Source organism: Alosa alosa, chromosome 5 (assembly GCF_017589495.1).
Source record: "Alosa alosa isolate M-15738 ecotype Scorff River chromosome 5, AALO_Geno_1.1, whole genome shotgun sequence".
Taxonomy (NCBI): domain Eukaryota; kingdom Metazoa; phylum Chordata; class Actinopteri; order Clupeiformes; family Clupeidae; genus Alosa; species Alosa alosa.
This window is the reverse complement of record NC_063193.1, coordinates 35,901,698-35,924,028: the sequence shown is the minus strand read 5'-3', so window position 1 is coordinate 35,924,028 and position 22,331 is coordinate 35,901,698. Positions and strand designations below refer to the sequence as shown.

At 45.7% G+C, this 22,331-nt stretch overlaps 1 protein-coding gene and 1 long non-coding RNA gene across 2 annotated transcripts in view; both read left to right on the top strand.

The window, feature by feature from the left end:
* dnm1b (dynamin 1b) overlaps nucleotides 1-19,334 on the top strand; it is a 36,372-nt gene extending 17,038 nt beyond the window's left edge. Inside the window, 10 exon segments of the mRNA XM_048244585.1 lie at nucleotides 1,114-1,117; nucleotides 1,307-1,318; nucleotides 6,143-6,256; nucleotides 7,069-7,178; nucleotides 7,844-7,955; nucleotides 10,086-10,097; nucleotides 10,628-10,798; nucleotides 11,424-11,665; nucleotides 12,731-12,862; nucleotides 19,286-19,334. Coding sequence (XP_048100542.1) covers nucleotides 1,114-1,117; nucleotides 1,307-1,318; nucleotides 6,143-6,256; nucleotides 7,069-7,178; nucleotides 7,844-7,955; nucleotides 10,086-10,097; nucleotides 10,628-10,798; nucleotides 11,424-11,665; nucleotides 12,731-12,862; nucleotides 19,286-19,334 — 958 coding nt within the window.
* LOC125294549 lies at nucleotides 12,877-18,269 on the top strand. Its single transcript, XR_007193538.1, has 3 exons — nucleotides 12,877-12,906; nucleotides 15,329-15,404; nucleotides 17,170-18,269. It is a non-coding gene; the product is annotated as an uncharacterized LOC125294549 (long non-coding RNA).
* Nucleotides 19,335-22,331: the final 2,997 nt, after the last annotated feature.

Sequence of the window (22,331 nt, the reverse complement as noted above, 5' to 3'; positions counted from 1 at the left end):
ACACACTAGCGTCCCACACACACACACTAACGTCCTTCACACACACTAGCGTCCCTCACACACACTAGCGTCCCTCACACACACTAGCGTCCCACACACACACACTAGCATCCCTCACACACACTAAAATTTTCCTTCACACACTAGCGCCTCCACACACTAAGCGCCCCACACACACACTAGCGCTCCTTCACGCGACACTAACCTTCACACACACTAGCGCTCCCTCACAATACTAGTCCCTCAAACACACTACCGTCTCCTTCCACACTAAATCGTCCTTCACACACACTAGTGTCCTTCACACACACTAACGTCCTTCACACACACTAGCGTCCCACACACACACACTAACGTCCTTCACACACACTAACGTCCTTCACACACACTTCATACACACTAAATACCTCCTTCCTACAATACACTAAGGCCCTTCACACAGACTAGCCTCCCACACACACACACTGGGGTCCCACACACACACAATAAACGCCCCACACACACACACAACGCCCTTCATACACACTAAAGGCCCCACACACACTAGCGCCCCACACACACACACACACTAGCGCCCTCCCACACTAGCACACACACCACTAGCGCCCCTCCACACACTAGCGTCCCACACACACACACTTCCCCACACACACACTAACGCCCTCCTTCACTATGTCCTTCACACTAGCTGCGTCTCTTCACACACACTACACTAGCTGCCCTTCACACACACACTAGCGTCCTTCAAACACACACTACGCCCCACTAATAATAATAATTAGCTGCCCCACACACACACTAGCGTCCCACACACACTAGCGTCCCTCACACACACACTAACGTCCTTCACACACACTAGCGTCCTTCACACACACTAGCGTCCCACACACACACACTAGCGTCCCACACACACCCAACCTGGGAGTCCCTCACACAGCTCACACATTGGGCATAGCAAGCCATCCCACTTCTGACACCAGTAGCGATTCTTGTCCACTATTGTCCACTACGGTCCAGTTAACCGATGTCCACATTCCTCTCGCTCACAAACGAGCACATGTGCATGTGAATATGTAGAAAACATATCGCGGCCCTTGTGTCTGTTGTCCAAAGTCCAGTCTGTAGTCTGTAATCAGGTATCTAGACTTGCATGTGTGTTCTGTGTCAGTCGTGAGTTCTGTGTTCTGTGTTCTGCTGTGGTTCTCTCTGCGGTTCTCTCTGCGGTTCCTTGTTCTCTCTGTGTCTCTAATTGCCTCCTCCTCTTCTCTCTCGCTCTGTACGTGTTGCTATGGCAACGCTGCCACAGGATGAGATAATGGTAAGTTTGTGCACAACCGTTTTATGTGAACAGCCATGCAGCATCTCTGTCTCGCGCACGCGCACACACACACACACACACACAGACACACACACACATAATGCATATACACAGCCGCTTTTACACACAATACACTATAATGCATATACACACGCCAAGCACACACACAATAACAATAATATAATGCATATTATTAATATCGCACGCGACGCATCGCGACGCACACCTGCGACGCGACACAATACAGACACACACACACACACACACACACACTCACATATGCACATACAGTACACACACACACACACACAGACACACTCACATACAGTATGCACATACACATGCACACACACACACATGAATACACACACACACACTAAGTAACACACACACACACACACATAAATACACACACACAGACACACACACACACACACAATATTAATGCATATACACACGCCAAGATACACGCGCGACGCGACAATAATACAGACACACACACACACACACACGCATTAATACACTCACATGGCGTGCAATATACAGTACACACACACACACACACACACACACAGACACACTCACATATGCACATACACATGCACACACACACACATGAATACACACACGCACACACACACACACACACACACACACACACACACCACACCACACCACACCACACCACTACCACACATACACACACAATAAAATACATACACGCTGTCTCACATCATTACACACAGTCTTTATGATGTTGACGATCACATTACATTACATTACATTACATTACATTTGGCTGACGGCTTTTAACCAAAGTTTACTAACAACATGGTAAGCCAGTACGTTTTAGAACAATTCTCACAATTTTTAGGACAGTTTAAAAAAAAAAAAAAAAAAAAAAAAAAAACATTAGGAGTACAGTAAGAATAAGTCGGTCGGTGAGTGCTGTTTTTTAACAGTTACTTTGTCAGTTTAAAACGGCTGGTGAGTGCTAGGATCAGTAAGACTTGTTGTAAGTGTTGCTATGAGAGTAGGTGTTCTCTAAAAGAGCTGGGTCTTCAGGGAGTTTTTTTGAAAGTGGAAAAGGATGTCCCTGCCCTTGTAGGAACTGGCAGTGTGTTCCACCAACGAGGAACAACAGATGAGAAAAGTTTGGATTGGCTTGAGCGCATTGGGTGGTAGAGCTTAGCGCCGATCAATAGAGAGGAGCCGCGGTCTGGAGGTAGTGTAAGTCTGTATGAGGGCATTCAAGTAGGTGGGAGCAGAACCGGAGACTACTTTGTAAATAGCGTTAGAGACTTGAATTTGATGCGGGCCGCCATAGGTAGCCAGTGTAGCTGGACAGAGCAGGGGTAACATATGTGCCCTTTGGTTGGTTGTAGACCAGGCGGCGCGCTGCTTCTGGATCATCTGAAGTGGTTTCACTACGCGCTGGGAGACCTGTCAGGAGGGCATTGCAGTAGTCGAAGTCGTGAGATGACATTGCCTGAACCAGAAGTTGGGTAGCATCTTGAGTCAAGTAAGTCCTGATTTTCCGTGATGTTGTAGAGTGCAAAACGGCATGCCCGGGCGACTGAGGCAACATGATCCGAGAAGTTTAGTTGGTTGTCAAGAACAACTTCTAGATTTTGCAGTCCTGGTCGGTGAAACAGACAGGGAGTCAAATTTGATGTTGATGTCGGGGGTGTATGGTAGGTTTAGCTGGGATGACCAGCAGTTCAGTCTTTGAGAGGTTCAGCTGGAGGTGGTGTGCCTTCATCCATGAAGCTATGTCTGAAAGGCAATCCGAGATCCGCTGAAACCAGGGGGTCGCCAGGTGGAAAGGACAGATAGAGCTGTGTGTCGCCTGCATAGCAGTGGTATGAGAAGCCGCATGCAATCGGATAATCTGTCCCAAGGAGGTGGTGTAGATAGCAAAGAGGAGGGGCCCAGCACTGATCCCTGGGGACCCCTGTGGTTAGATGGTGAGGTGCGGATAGCTGACCAAGCCATGATACGCTAAATCCAAGGCCCTGTGAGGTAGGATTCAAACCAGAGAGAGCAGAACCGAGATTCCTATGTCAGCGAAAATAGAGAGAAGGATAATGGTGATTAACCGCGTCAAAGGCAGCCCGATAAGTCAAGCAGAATGAGTACTGATGACCAGAGCTCAGCCCTGGCTTCTTTTAAGGCTTCTACAGACAGCAGAGCCGCTTTCGCAGAGTGGCCGCTTTTGAACCCAGACTGATTTGGATCCAGAAGGTTGTTCTGTGAAAGGAAGCCAGAGACCTGTTTTGAGACTGTCGTTCAATGCCTTTGGATAGGGAAAGGCAGTAGTGAGACAGGGTGGTAGTTCCCTTCGAATTTGAGCAGGGTTGAGAGAAAGCTTTCTTAAGTAACGGTGTTACCGGGCCATTTGAACGCTTGTTGGAAATGTGCGGAGGTTACGAGGCATTGATCACATGTGTGATATAGCTGGAGCGATAGTCGGCTGATGGACTGAAGTAGGCTCGTGAGGGTATAGGGTCCAGCGAAGCATGTGGTAGGGACGGCTGCATGTCAGGAGTCTGGACACTTCATTCTCGAGGAGAGGCGTGAATGCTGAAAAAGATGTTCCAGCAGTCCCCTAGAGGTTGTAGGAGGCGTTATCATTCGAGCCAGATCGCGTTGAGGGCATGTAGAGAATTTACTGCTGATTGCCGCCACTGAAGCCCAACAATGGGGTACCCACATTGTTGGGCTTCATCACACACACACCAACAAGATCCACTCCCACACACCATCTACATAAACAGCCAAGCTGTATCCCCTCACAAACACACACATACACACACACACATTTAGACACACACACACACACACACACACATGCTCTAAGGCTCCAGAGCTGCAAAGTCTCCTTGACCTTATGACACACACCTTTAACATGGTTCATGTTAACCCCATCACACATCACTCCCCACCTCAATCTCCACTCTCTCTCTCTCTCTCTCTCTCTCTCTCTCTCTCTCCCTCTCTCTCAAACACACACACACACACACACAGGGATACAAGGGATACAAAAGTACACTGTGTTTTTCTCCTACTCTGTAGGCTAGTCATATAGGCAAACATATGTTGTCATAGCCAGAATAAGCATTAAGTGGCTATGGATTGAAAAGCAGTCACTTCCAATCCATAGCCAGCTGATTCTTCTGCTTTGCATTGCTAGAAGTCTGGTTATAGCTTTACCATACAGACAATGCAACCTAAAAACAATGGCTATATTATGGGTAGACCTATATTTAGGCTACATATAGCATATCCACTCGGACAGAGCGACAGAGCAGGCTATCTGATTTCTCAGCCGACCGTCTCATGTCATGATGTCCTGCAGCATTGAGGCTACATAAATGAATGCTAGGGTTTTTTATAACTGGTGTGCTCGATTTCTAGTGGATTTGCTTTGCTTGATAAATGAAATTGTAGGCCTACTTTCTTAGTCCAATGTGATTGTTGAACGATGCTGGCCAGAAATGGATATAGGCGAAAGTTTCCGTGTCATGTCATACCTCTCGTCTAGTTGCTACTCTGGCAGTCTCACCAGAAGATGGTAAGTTACTGCCAACACATACCCCATAAAAGGCCAGAGTAAAACATTTTGATATTCCCTTTGCCTTTATTAATGTACATGTTTGCCCCTTTTTGTGGTTTGTAGATTTGTAGCTTGAATTTCCCCTTGGGAATCAATAAAGCATATATCTATCTATCTAGATCAGCTATGCCACCCAAAAAGAAGAAAGGGGACATAATACGCTTTTTCATTATGCAGAGTCTAAGTAGGCAAAATAACTAGCCATACAAACTGGCAACTGGTGACCAGGCTTTCATTTTACTGTTAGGTTATTACTCAGGATATTGTCACACTTTCAACCAAAGTTAGGAGTCATGTTGAATAAGGGTGTGCCGCACGGATAGTCGCATATCACAGAATATAACTCACCATCACTGACTGTTTATGGGGCTACCAATCTGGCAGTCGCAATAAACAATGGATCCAAGACATTTTCCTGTTCCTATATTCTGTTTATGTAGGCTAATGTATTTGTGAATGTAGCCTGCACAACGCAAAGAAATAAAAGATAAACTATAGTGCATTTCCATACTCATAGAAGTGAACATTGCGAGACACCAGATATCTCTTTATATGATCTCATCCAAAAACACATTTTCTTTGACTTGTTAGTTTTTTGAACATTTATTTTATTTATTTATTTTATGACATAACAAACATGATGTTGAATCCACATATAGCGAAAACTATTTTTCACTAGCCTAAAACCGTGAGACTGAAAGCTAATTGCGTTCACGTTCTACTTAAAGTGACAGGCACTCAATTAGATTTAGAAAATTATGATATTAAAGACAAGGGTAGCCTAATAATATAAATAGCAATGTGATGTATTCAAATTACTAAATATGTTTAGCTATGAATAATTATGCAGATCAGAAAATACTATAAATAATTAACAATATAAAGTTTATATGAATTAGAAATAGAACTTATGACAACCATCACTTATGTGTGTTATGTGTGTGTGTGTGTGTGTGTGAGGGTCAATCAAATCTATGATTGCCACTGGATGTCAATGATCTCACAAATCACACAAACCAAATCAAATGTTAAAAAAATCCCAAAGTATCGAAATGAGATTCTTCACTTACTATTGGTAGCCTATTGAAACAATAATGTTGGTATCGTGACAACAGGAGTTGGGGATGTGTCCCCACCAAAGCTGAGACCAAACCTACGCCCTTGGTGTGTGTGTGTGTTTTCACGTGTGCCATGCGTTTTGCTTCCAGGTGATCAGGAAGGGATGGCTGACCATCAACAACATTGGCATCATGAAGGGCGGAGCCAAAGAGTACTGGTTCGTCCTGACTGCAGAGAACATGTCCTGGTACAAGGATGATGAGGTGACACACACAAACACACACGCACGCACACACGCGCATCGCGACGCATTACACACACACGCAGCATTACGCACGCCCGATTACTGCGCTTTACGCGACGCATTTCACTTGCTAATACCTGCATGCACTCCACACAAAACACACACACACACACAAACACACACACACACACACACACAAACACACACGCATCGGTCGCGACGCGACGCATTAATACACAAAACACACACGCGCTATTATCATTAATGCATTAATATCGCCAGCATTACGGCGCGCACGCACTCACAAACACACACAGACGCCATTACCATGCGACGCGAGACGCGACACACCACACGCATTGCCATGCACGCAGACGCACGCACTCACACAAACACAAACACACACACACACACACACACGCGACGCACATGCACGCACACATGCATGCACACATGCACGCTATATTCCTCACACACACAAACACACACACACTATTAATACATACTAATTTACTCCATCGCTATTCATCTGCGCACACACACACACACACACACAAAGTATAATATTTAAATAATCGTATCATCTATATAGTATAATATTTTAATAATCTTATCATCTTAAATTGTATAATATTTTAATAATCGTATCATCTTATATATAGTATAATCCCAAATAGCCTTATCACCTTATATAGTCATCTTTGGTATTTCATCTTAGTTTCACGATGAAAAAACCTTGAAGTTGGATTTATTCTGATAAGGAAAGCCGTGTCTAAACTGGGTTTAGTCCCTCGTTCTGCACTGATGTCTGTCTGTATGGCGCCCCTGCAGGAGAAAGAGAAAAAGTACATGCTGACGGTGGACAACCTGAAGCTGCGTGATATTGAGAAGGGCTTCATGTCCAGCAAGCACATCTTCGCCCTGTTCAACACTGAGCACAGGTAGAGCATATATATATATATATATATATATATATATACAGCATATTACACTGAGCACAGGTAGAGCATATATATATATATATACAGCATATTACACTGAGCACAAGTAGAGCATAGATATATATATATATATATATATATATATATACAGCATATTACACCTGAGCACAGGTACAGCATAGATATATATATACAGCATATTACACTGAGCACAGGTAGAGCATAGATATACAGCATATTACACTGAGCACAGGTAGAGCACAGCATAGATATATTACTCTCAACACTGAGCACAGGTAGAGGATAGATATATATTACTCTCAACACTGAGCACAGGTAGAGCACAGCATAGATATATATATCAGCATATTACTCTCAACACTGAGCACAGGTAGGCTACAGCATATTACTCTCTCTCTCTCTCTGTCTCTCTCTCTCTCTGTCTCTCTCTCTCTGTCCATCAGCAGTAGGATGTGGATGGATAGTGAGCTAATGCCCCAGATCAGGGCAAATAGGATAGTTTTGTATCCACAGATTACTTATGCCTGTGTGTGTGTGTGTGTGAGAGTGTGTGTGTGTGCGTGCGTGCGTGTCTTTATGTGTGTGTGTGCGTGCGTTTGTGTGTGTGTATGTATGTGTGTGCGTGCGTGTGTGTGTGTGTACAGGAATGTGTATAAGGATTACCGGCAGCTGGAGTTGGCCTGTGAGAGTCAGGATGAGGTGGACAGCTGGAAGGCCGCCTTTCTGCGGGCTGGAGTTTACCCTGAACGTGTGGTGGTGAGTTACACACACACACACACACACACACACATGCTGGAGTTTACCCTGAACGTGTGGTGGTGAGTTACACACACACACACACACACACACACACTGCGCTGGGTTACCCTGAGCGTGTGGTGGTGAAGTTACCACACACACACACATACACACACACACACACACACACACACTAACCCTGAATGTGTGGTGGTGAAATTACACACACACACACACACACACACACACCGCTTGGAGTTTACCCTGAACGTGTGGTGGTGAAGACTTCACACACACACACAATGCGGCTGGAGTTTACCTGAGCGTGTGGTGGTGGTTTACCACACACACCTGCGCTGCGCACACACACACACACACACACACACAGTTTTTTTAATCTGAACGTGTGGTGGTGAGTTACAAATACACACACACACACACATGCTGGAGTTTATTCAACGCACACACATACACACACACACACACACACACACACACACACGCTGAGTTTAGAACGCGGTGGTTTTACACACACACACACACACACACACACACACACACACACACACACACACATTTGAGTTTATTCCTGAATGTGGTGGTGAGTTACACACACACACACACACACACACACACGAAGTTTCCTGAACGGTGGTGGTGAGATATGGAGTTACACTGAACGTACACACACACACACACGCTGGACCCTGAACGTGTGGTGGTGAGTTACACACACACACACACGCTGGAGTTTAATTCCTGAACGTGTGGTGGTGAGATAATAATAACACACACACGCTGGAGTTTCTGAACGAGTTTTACCCTGAACGCGGGTGGTGGAAGGCACACATACACACACACACACACACACACACACACACACACACGGAGTTTACCTGAGCGTGTGGTGGTGGAGTTACACACACACACACACACACACACACACACACACACACACACACACACACACACACACGCTGGAGTTTACCCTGAATGTGTGGTGGTGAGTTACACACACACACACACACACACACACACGCTGGAGTTTACCCTGAACGTGTGGTGGTGAGATACACACACACACACACACACGCTGGAGTTTACCCTGAACGTGTGGTGGTGAGACACACACACACACACACGCACACACACACACACACGCTGAGTTGAACATGAGCCATATAAATCAACACCGAGATCATGTCTGTAAACATGAACCTGTCAGTGTTTTTTTATTCATGGGTTTAGCTGACACCTTTACTCAAAGCAACAGGGTCAAGTCTGCCTGCAGCTACTCACGATTAAGTCTCTTGCTCAAGGGCACAGTGTGGCAGCTGGGAATCGAACCCACAATCTCTGTGGCTACCGCATGCTAGCGAGCTCCTTTGCTCCAACAACACTACCAGTAGCAATACTAGCTCCTTAGCTCCAACACTACCAGTAGCAATGCTAGCTCCTTAGCCCCAACACTACCAGTAGCAATGCTAGCTCCTTAGCCCCAACACTAGAAGCAATGCTAGCTCCTTAGCTCCAACAACACTACCAGTAGCAATACTAGCTCCTTAGCTCCAACACAACCAGTAGCAATGCTAACTCCTTAGCTCCAACACTACCAGTAGCAATACTAGCTCCTTAGCTCCAACACTACCAGTAGCAATGATTGATGTGGTACGGATGCTAGCCCAGCTCCTTAGCTCCAACACTACCAGTAGCAATGCTATCTCCTTAGCTCCAACACTACCAGTAGCAATGATTGATGTGGTACGGATGCTAGCCCAGTTTCTTAGCTCCAACACTACCAGTAGCAATGCTAGTTCCTTAGCTCCAACACTACCAGTAGCAATGATTGATGTGGTACGGATGCTAGCCCAGTTTCTTAGCTCCAACACTACCAGTAGCAATGCTAGTTCCTTAGCTCCAACACTACCAGTAGCAATGCTATCTCCTTAGCTCCAACACTACCAGTAGCAATGCTAGTTCCTTAGCTCGAACACTACCAGTAGCAATGCTAGCTCCTTAGCCCCAATACTACCAGTAACAATGCTAGCTCCTTAGCTCCAACACTACCAGTAGCATTGGTTCTGTTTTATTTGTACTAACACCACACTGTTCTTCCTCCACCCTGTGCTTCTCCGTGCGCGCCACCAGGATAAGGAGAAGGTCAGTGATGGAGCCGGAGGAGACACTGTGTGTGTTTGTGTGTGTGTGTGTGTCTATGTGCATGTGTGTATGTGCGTGTGTGTCTACGTGCATGTGTGTATGTGCGTGTGTGTGTGTGTGTGTGTAATGCGTTGTGTGTGTGTGTGTGTATAATGTGTGTGTGTGTATAATGCGTTGTGTGTGTGTGTTTGTGTATAATGCAGTGTGTGTGTGTATAATGCGGTGTGTGTGTAATGCGTCGTGTGTGTGTGTATAATGCAGAGTGCGTCCATGGATGAGAGCAGCTCGGACGGCTTCATACACTTTATAGAGCCTCAGTCAGTTTGTTTGTATAATGCGGTGTGTGTGAGTGTGTGTGTATAATGCGGTCTGTGTGTGTGTGTATAATGCAGAGTGAGTCCATAGATGAGAGTAGCTCGGACGGCTTCATGCACTCCATAGACCCTCAGTGTGTGTGTGTGTGTATAATGTGTTTGTGTGTGTGTGTGTGTGTGTGTATAATGCGGTCTGTGTGTGTGTGTGTAATGCAGAGTGAGTCCATAGATGAGGGCAGCTCGGACGGCTTCATGCACTCCATAGACCCTCAGCTGGAGCGGCAGGTGGAGACCATCCGCAGCCTGGTGGACTCCTACATGGCCATCGTCAACCGCACCATCAGAGACCTCATCCCCAAGACCATCATGCACCTGATGATCAACAACGTGAGGGGCACACACACGCACACACACACACACACACACATACATACACACACGCACATATACATACACACACACACACACAAGCACACACAAACACACGCACATATACACATACACACACACACACACATATACAAACACTATCCACAGCCTCTTGGACTACAAGGCCAACATGTCCTCATCCAATAGACCATTACGATGATGAACAACAGAAACTGCCTCTTTCCTCCCTCTGTCCCTCTCTCTCTCTCTCTCTCTCTCTCTCTTTCCTCCCTCTGTCCCTCTCTCTCTCTCTATCTCCGGCCCCCTCTATCCCTCTCTCTCTCTCTCTCTCTATCTCCCCCTTCTCTTCATCCCTCTTTCTCTCTCCCTTTCTCTCAGTTCAATGCAAATGAGCTTTATTGGCATGACAAAAAAAATACCCTTTGTATTGCCAAAGCAAACATGTCCGTAGTATTGTGTAAAGAAAGAAAATAAAACATGCAGGGTTTCGATTGGGTGTTGGTCCCATTTTTCAAATCCATTGTACATAAGAGGACCCCACTCTTCACTGCTTTTCTCCCTCTCCTTCTCTCTCTCTCTCCCTCTCCCTCCCTCTCCCTCCCTCTCTCTCTCCTGTCTGCAGACTAAGGAGTTCATCCATGCGGAGTTGCTGGCGCAGCTGTACTCGTGCGGTGATCAGAACTCTCTGATGGAGGAGTCTCAGGAACAGGCTCAGCACCGCGACGAGATGCTGCGCATGTACCACGCCCTGCGCGAGGCGCTCAACATCATCGGCGACATCAGCACCACCACCATCACCACCGCCATGCCCCCGCCCGTCGACACCTCCTGGCTGCAGGTGCAGGGAGGACCCTCGGGACGCCGGTACGCAAGAGGAGGCGCACAGTAGGGCTGGGGGAGGGGAGAAGAGGAGGAGGAGTAGAGGAGGAGTAGAGGAGGAGTGGGGTGAAGGGAGGAGGAGGTGGAGGAGTAGAGGAGGAGGGGAGGAGGAGTAGAGGAGGTGGAGGAGGAGTAGAGGAGGAGGTGGAGGAGGAGTAGAGGAGGTGGAGGAGGAGGTGGAGGAGAGGAGGAGGAGGAGAGGAGGAGGAGGAGGAGGTGGAGGAGGAGTAGAGGAGGAGGGAGGAGGAGTAGAGGAGGAGTGGGGTGAAGGGAGGAGGAGGTGGAGGAGTAGAGGAGGAGTAGAGGAGGAGGTGGAGTAGAGGAGTAGAGGAGGAGGAGTAGAGGAGGAGGGGGGTGAAGGGAGGAGGAGGAGGAGGAGAGGAGGAGTAGAGGAGGAGGTGGAGTAGAGGAGTAGAGGAGGAGGTGGAGGAGGAGTAGAGGAGGAGTGGGGTGAAGGGAGGAGGAGGTGGAGGAGTAGAGGAGGAGTAGGAGTAGAGGAGGAGTAGAGGAGGAGGTGGAGTAGAGGAATAGAGGAGGAGTGGGGTGAAGGGAGGAGGAGGTGGAGTAGAGGAGGAGGAGGAGTAGAGGAGGAGGTGGAGTAGAGGAGTAGAGGAGGAGGTGGAGTAGAGGAGGAGGTGGAGGAAGAGAGGAGGAGGTGGAGGAGTAGAGGAGGAGTGGGGGGAAGGGGGGAGGAGTAAAGGAGGAGTAGACGAGGAATAAAGGAGGAGTAGTAGAGGAGGAGGTGGAGTAGAGTATGAGTAGAGGAGGAGTAGGAGTAGAGGAGGAGTGGGGGGAGGAGTAGAGGAGGAGGAGGAGGAGTGGGGAAGGGAGGTGGGAGGATCTAGGTCTGTTTCTTATCTCGTCTGTTTCTTATCTCGGTCAGTTTGTTATCTGGTCTGTTATCTCGGTCTGTTTCTTATCTCATATGTTTCTCATCTCGGTCTGTTTCTTAACTCATATGTTTCTCATCTCGGTCTGTTTCTTATCTCGTATGTTTCTTATCTCGTCTGTGACTGTGCCATCTCCCATCTGTCTCTCTTCTCTTCACAGGTCTCCGATGTCCAGCCCCACCCCCAGCTGCCCCCTGGCCCCCCTCGGCCCCAGTGGGACGAGTGCCCCGACTTCTGCCACAGGAGTGCCGCCGGTGCCCTCGCCGGGCCTGACCACCCCTACCGCACTCAGGTGCCCCAATCGCTTCTAACACAAGTGCAGCCAGGTGTGCCCAGGTGAGTTGTGCGAGCAGAGCGCCGGACCGAACCAAACATTTAGTTAAAGCTAAAGCTTAGTAAAAACTCTAGATTACTGTGCAATCAAAGCACTGCTGCTCTATTAGTGGGTACAGAGTATGTCCTAACTGTCACACGTGAGAGTGCTCAGCATTTTAGTACAATTCTATAGAACACTGCTTGATGCAGTAGCACACTGCTGGGCCTGTGTCTTCATTGTCCTGTTCTGGACTATCATAATGTCCAGTTCTGGACTATCATAATGTCCAGTTCTGGACTATCATAATGTCCTGTTCTGGACTATCATAATGTCCTGTTCTGGACTATCATAATGTCCAGTTTTGGACTATCATAATGTTCACAACGTTTTGGGACTAGGAATAGCTCTAAAATGTACAGTATTTTTTGTGTCTTGTGAATTGTATCTGTTGAATTGCTATAGGTTATGTGTGTGAATTGTATTTGTTGAATTGCTATAGGGTGTGTGTGAATTGTATCTGTTGAATTGCTATAGGGTATGTGTGTGAATTGTATCTGTTGAATTGCTATAAGGTATGTGTGTGTAGCTATGCTTGCATTAGAGATGTGTTGAAGGAGACTGTAATATTCTTCAACAGCAACCATAGCACATGCAATGATCCACAAAGCACTCCAACACCAGCACTCCTGTACCCAACCCCTGACATAAACAATTCATTTGATTTTCCCTCCCACACCCTCCTTAACCTGACAACTCTCTCTCCCTACTAACTACTTAGTTCTTTGGTTTGGCCATTCAAACACAGATCGGTCAACACTGCATGTTTGATCAATCTCAGACGTTTCTTTGAGCTGACCTTCCAGTGCTGCATCCTAGAGGCGCACAGCGGGATGCAGGTTCGGTTACGAAGGCCGGCGCCTTGACCAGCATTCGACCACAAATCCACCATCATTCCAGCGCTGCTCCCTTGGCAGTGGCTGATTCAGAGCTGCATGCAGGCCAGATCTGGGCCAGATGGAGCGATCCGGGGCCCTCATTTGAATGACGGGCAGAGGGCATAGCCCGGCAGAAGCAGAGGGTCCCGTGCCGGAGCTAAAGCTACATAGCCACATGGTGTCGTGTTGGTGCGTTAAGCTGACCCACTGCTATTTGCTCTAAGGACCTTGCTTGTGCTTTAAAAGGTACCATATGCAGGTTGGCCTCTTCAAAGTCATTTTGATGGTCAGTTAACCTGTAATAGTACCTGCCTACAGAGAACCAGCCTGGCAACTCTGCTCTCCCCTGACCCAGGGAATAAGGAAGTTGTGCAATAGCCTACTACTTGTATGGAGTAATGAATTATTATCTTGCCAATCTCATGGCTCTCTGGTTAGTAAACAAATCCACTTGCATTATGTCCAGGGGGAAGGGTGCACGCCATGAGTGGTATTTACGACAGCTGAGTACAATATGACCTCCACAACAGTAGGGGAGCCCAGTAGCACAAAACCCCTGAAACTGCATTGGAGACCTTTGAATTAGTAAATAAAACTCCTGAAACTGCATTGGAGACCTTTGAATTAGTAAATAAAACCCCTGAAACTGCATTGGACACCTTTCAATTAGCAGATTAAACCCTGAAACTGCATTGGACACCTTTGAATTAACAAATTAAACCCCTGAAACTGCATTGGACACCTTTTCAATTAACAGATTAAACCCTTGAAGGTAATTTAAGTTATTTAATTTGCTTCAGGTTGGACATTAGACTTTGCGCTTTGCCTGTCATTTAAACTAGGGCCCACGGTGTCCAATGGGCCGGATCTGTGGCTCTGATCAGCCCGGTGCATCGTCCACCCTCTAGTCATCCCATCCCCAGCTTTGTGTGATCATGCCCTGTCCTGGGTCTCTCTGGGTCAGAGGGAGTTTAGCAGTGTGGAGGTCAGGAGAGCTCCAGTGCTGTTGACCTGTGCTACCTATCCTGCTCCTCAACGCTCTTTAACACCACTCCTTCCTCTCCTTTCTCTTCCCCTGTTCTTCCCCCTCTTTTCCTCCCTCTCCTCCTCCTCCTCTTCTTCCCTCTCCTCCTCCTCTTCTTCTCTCTTATCCTCCTCTTCCTCCTTGTCCTCCTCTCCTCCTCCTCTTCCTCCTCCTCTTCCTCCCTCTCCTCCTCCTCTTCCTCTCTCTTATCCTCCTCTTCCTCCTCCTCTTCATCCTCCTCTTCCTTCCTCTTCCTCCTCTTCCTCCATCTTATCCTCCTCTTCCTCCTCCTCCCTCTTCCTCCTCTTCCTCCCTCTTATCCTCCTCTTCCTCCTCCCTCTCCTCCTCCTCTTCCTCTCTCTTATCCTCCTCTTCCTCCTCCTCCCTCTCCTCCTCCTCTTCCTCCCTCTTCCTCCTCTTCCTCCCTCTTATCCTCCTCTTCCTCCTCCTCCTCTGCTCCTCCTCCTCCCCACATGCCGTCAGTCCCACGCGACACCCACATTGATTGCGGTTATTTTTCAGAGTTTCTGTGAGTGACCAGTGAGGATTTACACAAATGGTACGTCTGACCAAACCCATGTTGTTGTTGTTCTTTGCTGTTACACTGTTGTCGTTTGTCTTCACACTTCATCATTAATGTTGTGCTCCACATAACATCCAAATGATCATTCTTTTAAACAGTGAAAAAATGAAAATAAAATAAAATATGCTCTGAAGTCCTAAACTAAGTGCTTCTGCACTTCTGAACTACCCTGCAAGTTGACCATCTCACAGCGTTTTTTATTCACATCTTTTAATGTGAGCATAACTGTTGTAACATAGCTAATCAGTGTGTCTTTTAATGTGAGCATAACTGTTGTAACATAGCTAATCAGTGTGTGCATAACTGTTGCAACATACTAGCTAATCAGTGTGTCTTTTAATGTGAGTGTAACTGTTGCAACATAGCTAATCAGTGTGTCTTTTAATGTGAGCATAACTGTTGTAACATAGCTAATCAGTGTGTGCATAACTGTTGCAACATACTAGCTAATCAGTGTGTCTTTTAATGTGAGTGTAACTGTTGCAACATAGCTAATCAGTGTGTCTTTTAATGTGAGCGTAACTGTTGCAACATAGCTAATCAGTGTGTCTTTTAATGTGAGCGTAATTGTTGCAACATAGCTAATCAGTGTGTCTTTTAATGAGAGCATAACTGTTGCAACATAGCTAATCAGTGTGTCTTTTAAAGGGAAACTTGGCAGGATTTCCCCCTCTGCTGGAGAAATTGTGCATTATGCTATTTCAAACTGTGGGAAAAGGTAACGATAAAGCACATGGATTTGTTTACAAGCTAGCGAACCATTAGCATAAGTTTGTGGATGTTACAAAGGCAGAACTATGTGGATGTTACAAAGTAAGAAACACGATTTAAAACGAGTTTCTTGTTTCTCACTTATCTTTCCGGGACGGTAGTCTCAGCGGGGAAAGTCACCATTTTCACCGGAACAGGTCATTTAACCATCCAAATAATTTCTAAACGGGTTTTGTTGAAATAGTTGCCAAGTTCTCCTTTAATGTGAGCATAGCTGTTGCAACATAGCTAATCTGTGTGTCTGGCCAGTGCATCGTCTCTTATCCTCGTAGGGTATTGTGTGTGTGTGGGGGGTGTGTGTGGGGGGGGGTGTATGTATGTGTGTGTGTGTGTGTGTGTGTGTGTGTGTCACTTTCATTCAACTCATTATCTGTCAGACTGTTACGTAATGATTGACATTAGCTGGTACATACAAGTACATGTAAGTTTCTCAATATAGTCATCAGTGTCTGTTAGTTAAAATATAATAAATATATTATTTATAGGCATGTAGATGAGATTAGACATGAGCTTCAGCCCGGCTAACGTATAAAAATTATATAGCTAATCTAAGCTGTCTACAGTATAGAAATGATACAGCTAATCTAAGATGTCTACAGTATACAGTATAGAAATTATATAGCTAATATAAGGTGTCTACAGTATAGAAATGATAAAGCTAATCTAAGATGTCTACAGTATTGTATATCTAATCTAAGCCTCAGTCTGTCTACAGTATAGAAATGGTATATCTGATCTAAGCTGTCTACAGTATAGGGATGGTATATCTAATGTAAGATGTCAGAGAATATATGTGTTTACCTTTATACATGTTTAGAGAATATATGTGTTTACCTTTATACATGTTTAGCATTTGTCTGTGTGCCTGGTCTTGACCATGTCTTGTCCTCTTTCATCTCTTTGTCTGTGTATATGTGTGTGTGTGTGCATGTGTGTGTGTCAACCACCATCTTCATCTTCCTCTGTGAAGCCGAAGACCTCCAGCCTCCCTAACCCGACCCAGCTGATCCATAGACTGAAAGGACTAACACACGCATACACACATACGCACGCGCGCACACACACACACACACACTGTAAACACATACACGCATGCGTGCACGCACACACACACACACACGCACACACACACACACACACACACACACACACAAACACCACATATGCCTTTTGTTTAGTTTGCCTTTCTAAAGTCACAAGGTGAAACTAATAGTGATGATGTAATAGTACTAATGAATGGGTTTACTGTATGTATTACCATGTTCACTACTGTTGAGATATAGCACAACTGTATGCTACCAATGTATGTAATCAGTAGTATGTATGTGTGTGTATGTATGTATGTGTTCATGTATGTATGTGTTCATGTATGTGTATGTATGTATGTATGTATGTATGTATGTATGTATATGTACTTCGGTATGTATCAACACTGTGAAATTGCATTCACCCCTGGGTATTGAGAATAGCCTATGTAAGCATTTGTGTTTCTCATTTAAAATAGAATTACTAGGTGTGTCAATGTAGATTATTAGAGTATATATTCCATAGGCATGACCCAGATAGAATTACTAGGTGTGTTAATGTAGATTATTAGAGTACATATTCTATAGGCATGACCCAGATAGAATTACTAGGTGTGTTAATGTAGATTATTAGAGTACATATTCTATAGGGGCATGACCCAGATAGTGGTTCTGAACCAGGCCCAGACCAGACTAATCTGAATTGGACTTGGATTTAGATCTGGAATGATCCACTGTAGATCGCATCTGATTTAGATCTGGAATGATCCACTGTAGATCGGATCTGATTTAGATCTGGAATGATCCACTGATTGGATCTGAGATGGATTTAGACTGACCTGAATTGGATCCAGATTGGATCTGAATTGCATCTGGACTGTGCCTCCTCCAGTGTCGGCTGTAGTCTGTATTTTTGAGTGTGAAAGTTCAGTGGCTGACCTCAATCTCCGGTGTGTGGGTGTGCGTCTGTGTGTATCTTATCTTATGATGATGCTGATGATGTCATTTTATGCTCAATGCTTAAAGGAGAATTCCGGTGTGATATTGACCTAAAGTGTATTGAAACATGATACCGAGTGTGAACGATGTCTCATAGCCCATCTCGACTTGTCCCCTGCACTCCAAAATCTGGAAAGCTAGTTAGCGATGCTACCAACAGCCAACGTTTGCAGCCATCTTGAATTTAGTCCATGATAAATCGAGCTAGCAGTAAGAATGAACAGGTATGATAAGGGATCAGATTCGTGGGATAATTCAGTGAAATGCATGGATTCCAGTTTCTTCCAGTAGCAGCAACTGGAATCCATGCATTTCCACTGGAATTACTTTTGGAATCTGATCCCTATATCATACCTGTTCATTCTTACTGCTAAGTTCTAATTTATCGTGGACTAAATTCAAGATGGTTGCAAACGCATAAACTTCGAAGGAAGGTACTGTCTGTATAAATCGTCTTGTAAGTAAACTACCAGTGCTTTTTCAAAGTTCTCAATGTCTCGTTTTAAATGTCAGGGCCCTCGGAAGTCTACCAATGAAGTGTGAGATACATTGAGCCTCGTAAATGGGTGTAAAACAGTGATTTATTTGCATGGCTAGCCCCTATGCGGCACCACTATTGAAAAAGCTGTTGGTAGCATCGGCTAACTAAGCGCCAGATTTTGGAGTGCAGGGGACAAGCCGAGATGGGCTATGAGACATCGTTCACACTGTCATATCATGTTTCAATACACTTTAGGTCAATATCACACGAAATTCTCCTTTAAGGTTGGCAACAAAAATTAATTATTCAGTGACAGTGTGCTTCTGATTGCTAATGGTTCTTGTGATTGGAGTAGAGGCCTGGAACCCTGTGTGTGTGTGTGTGTGTGTGTGTGTGTGTGTGTGTGTGTGTGTGTGTGTGTGTGTGTGTGTGTGTGTGTGTGTGTGTGTGTGTGGTGTGTGTGTGTGTGTGTGTGTGTGTGTGTGTGTGTGTGTGTGTGTGTGTGTGTGTGTGTGTGTGTGTGTGCTGGTGTCACTCTGACGGTCTTCTCTCTGTCCCCCTCCCCCTCCCCCCTCCCCCAGCCGCCCCAGCAAAGGGAGTCCGTCCCACGGAGAGCCCTCCCCTCGTTAGTCTTAAACCCACACTGCTCACTCCTCCTCTCATCCCTCCTCCTCTTCCTCCCCCTCTTTCTCCTCCTCTCCCTCCTCCTCTCCTCCTCATCTTCCTCCTCCTCTTCCTCTCCTCCTCCTCATCTTCCTCTCATCCTCCTCATCTTCCTCCTCCTCTTCCTCCTCATCTTCCTCTCTTCTCTGTTTTCTACCCTGCCTCTCTCGCACCTCCTTTCTTCTCCCCTTTCTCTCTCTCTCTCTCTCTCTCATTTCTCTCTCTCTCTCTCTCTCTCTCTCTCTCTCTCTCTCTCTCTCTCTCTCATTTCATCTCTCTCTCTCTCTCTCTCTCTCTCTCTCTCTCTCATTTCTCTCTCTCTCTCTCATTTCTCTCTCTCTCTCTCTCTCTCTCTCTCTCTCTCTCTCATTTCCTCTCTCTCTCTCTCTCTCTCTCTCTCTCTCTCTCATTTCCTCTCTCTCTCTCTCTCTCTCTCTCTCATTTCCTCTCTCTCTCTCTCATTTCCTCTCTCTCTCTCTCATTTCCTCTCTCTCTCTCTCTCTCTCTCTCATTTCCTCTCTCTCTCTCTCTCTCTCTCTCTCTCTCTCTCTCTCTCTCTCTCTCTCTCATTTCCTCTCTCTCTCTCTCTCTCTCATTTCTCTCTCTCTCTCTCTCATTTCCTCTCTCTCTCTCTCTCATTTCCTCTCTCTCTCTCTCATTTCCTCTCTCTCTCTCTCTCTCTCTCATTTCCTCTCTTCTCTGTTTGCAGTTCTCGCACCCCTGCTGTCCTCTATAGGCCTCCTTTCTTCTCCCCTTTCTCTCTCTCTCTCTCTCTCTCATTTCCTCTCTCTCTCTCTCTCTCTTTCTCCCTCTCCTCCGTGTTCCCCCTCTCTCTCTCCTGCTGTCTGTCTGGGATGAGAATGTGACTCATGGACATCAGAGGTAACCACGGAGACGACCCTCCTGCCCCTCAGCAGTCACAGCCTGCCCTGACAGCCTGCAGTTCCGGAGAGGGACCACCAGGTGGAGCAACCTGACACTAGACACCAGAGGAAAGGGCTCTCTCCCCCTAGCCCTGTGCCATAAACACTAACCAGCTGGTCACAGGCCTTTCAGAGATATCAGTGTGCATGTACGTACATGTGTGTGTATGTGTCTGAGTAAGTGTGTATGTCAGTAGAGTTTTAATTGTTATGAAAATGCTGTATTGTGTTTGAGATGTGTTTACACAGATATGTAATCTCAGTAGCCTACTGTAGGTATCCCCAGAGTATCTTAACTGCCCCGGGGCCGGGTCAGGTCTGGGCCGGGTGCTGGACAAATCTGTTCCAAAGCCACCGGCATCTGGGGTGTAAAAATAAGGATTCTATATTCATCACAGCTGCAGCCTCATGAGTTCCACTCATTCTGCAGTAGGCGACTGTAGCTCTCTAGGTGCTCCTGTTGTAGATGCTGTTGCCTAGGTAACAGCTGGAGCAGTCCTGCGCTGGGTCCATCTCAAAGCGCATTTGGATGTGCTGTGAGCCTTCTGCCTGGCCAAGGCCTCGTCAGTTCACATCGGTTTACATTCATAATGTTTAGAGCTTTGTTTGCTAGTGGTTGTGCGTTTTATGCTATATATGTACATAAGAGAAAACTACTGAGATGTGGGCTGATTCTGGAACAGTTCCTGGCCCTGACTTAACAGATCAAATCCTGATTCTGATCAAAATTCACACCAGATCCAATTCTGATTGTGATCCAGATTCACACCAGGTCCAATTCTGATTGTGATCCAGATTCACGCCAGATCTGTTCTGGAGTCAGCTGCTATCTAAACAGAATGCCTGGGGACACACAGATGTGGTTGTGTGTACAATTTGTGTGTAAGTTTGTTTGTATATCACTTGACTGCTTCACCAAGCAAAGTATACACTGGATGTTTGTGTCTTTAAAGTTTTAAGTCAAAGATCTTATACATTTGGTCATGTATTTAAGAAGATGCCGATGATTCTACTGTTAACATAGGTCACTGCAGGAGCATCAATTCTGTAAGTTGTGTGTTATGAATATATATATAAATTGAATTGAATATATATATACAAATTAAATATATCTAATTGAATGAAATACACCCTCACCTAATATTTAATACATGTGAAATATGATGACTGTAAATGTTATGGGTCATGTACAGTGTATTTGTGGTATGTCTATGGGATTTGTGCTTCCATTGTTGGCAGTGTAGTCCAAATGTAAGATTATCTTAATTATCACTAATGTGACTGATGTAGAAAATAAATCTGGTTTGTGTGTGTATGATTGTGTACAGAATGCCTGTGTATATGTGTGTGAGAGAGAGACCGAATGTGTGTGTGTGTGTGTGTGTGTGTGTGTGTGTATGCATGTGTATATTTATGGAAATAAAGACTGTGTATGTTATCCTGCTGTCACTTGTACTCATTTGTACCTAATAGCTGTTTGGTGAAATGGCTCTAAAGTTGGGTGACGTCTTCAGAGGTGACATTAGAGTTTTGGTGACGTCTCCAGATGTGACATTAGAGTTTTGGTGACGTCTCCAGATGTGACATTAGAGTTTTGGTGACGTCTCCAGATGTGACATTAGAGTTTTGGTGGAAGACTGAAGCTATTGTGTGTGTTCTGACCAGCGTCACTACAGAGTGTGTGTTCTGACCAGTCACTACAGAGTGTGTGTTCTAACCAGCGTCACTACAGAGTGTGTGTTCTGACCAGTCACTACAGAGTGTGTGTTCACTACAGAGTGTGTGTTCTGATCAGAGTCACTACAGAGTGTGTGTTCTGACCACCACACAGGTCAGTCTCTTTGGTGTTGTGGTCAAGCTGCAGGTTTGGGTTCCGGGTTCGAGACCAGGTGGGGTGACTGCTCTCTCTCTTCACTACAATATCGTTGATAAATATAGATATATAATAGGCTAATAATAAACACTACAATATCATTGATAAATATATATAAATAGGCTAATAATAAATGCTACAATATCCCTTACATATATATAAATAGGC